The 494-nt window shown below is 43.3% G+C and overlaps 1 protein-coding gene across 1 annotated transcript in view; it reads right to left on the minus strand.

Annotated features, from left to right (window-relative positions):
- LOC116378820 (quinone oxidoreductase-like) overlaps positions 1 to 383 on the minus strand; it is a 1,580-nt gene extending 1,197 nt beyond the window's left edge. The window contains exon 1 of the mRNA XM_031840732.1: positions 191 to 383. Coding sequence (XP_031696592.1) covers positions 191 to 193 — 3 coding nt within the window. The 5' untranslated portion in view covers positions 194 to 383. The remainder of the gene's footprint in view (positions 1 to 190) is intronic.
- Between the last annotated feature and the right edge of the window lie 111 nt (positions 384 to 494).

Here is a 494-nt window from a genome sequence, read left to right on the forward strand (position 1 = left end):
ACACACACACACACACACACACACACACACACACACACACAGTTCATATCCCTGTAACCACCACTAAAACACCTGACAGAACTAAGAAACAGGGAATAAAAAGGTGATTAAATGTTTAAACGACCCTCGTTCATGGCGAGTTCCTTTCTTTCTTGTTTCCTGTGGGGTGTGTGTGTGTGTGTGTGTGTACCATGATTTTGTCCGTGTAGCCCTCTTCCCTGTGATTAAAGGCCAGGTGAGCTCCGTTGTTGAGGACCAGCTTCAGTCCCTCCGGCGTCCCTGCCGTCCCCAACACCTTGAGACCCAGAGCACGGGACAGCTGGCACGCTGCCACACCAACCTAAACATACACGCACACACACACACACACACACGCACACACACACAATTACATGCAATGAGGATGTGGAAACCATTTGAATTTAATATATATATATATATATATATATATATATATATATATATATATATATATTTGGAAAGGAAGAAACAAA

The sequence above is a fragment of the Anarrhichthys ocellatus genome, unplaced genomic scaffold (genome assembly GCF_004355925.1).
Source record: "Anarrhichthys ocellatus isolate YVR2014 unplaced genomic scaffold, GSC_Weel_1.0 scaffold3217, whole genome shotgun sequence".
Classification (NCBI taxonomy): domain Eukaryota; kingdom Metazoa; phylum Chordata; class Actinopteri; order Perciformes; family Anarhichadidae; genus Anarrhichthys; species Anarrhichthys ocellatus.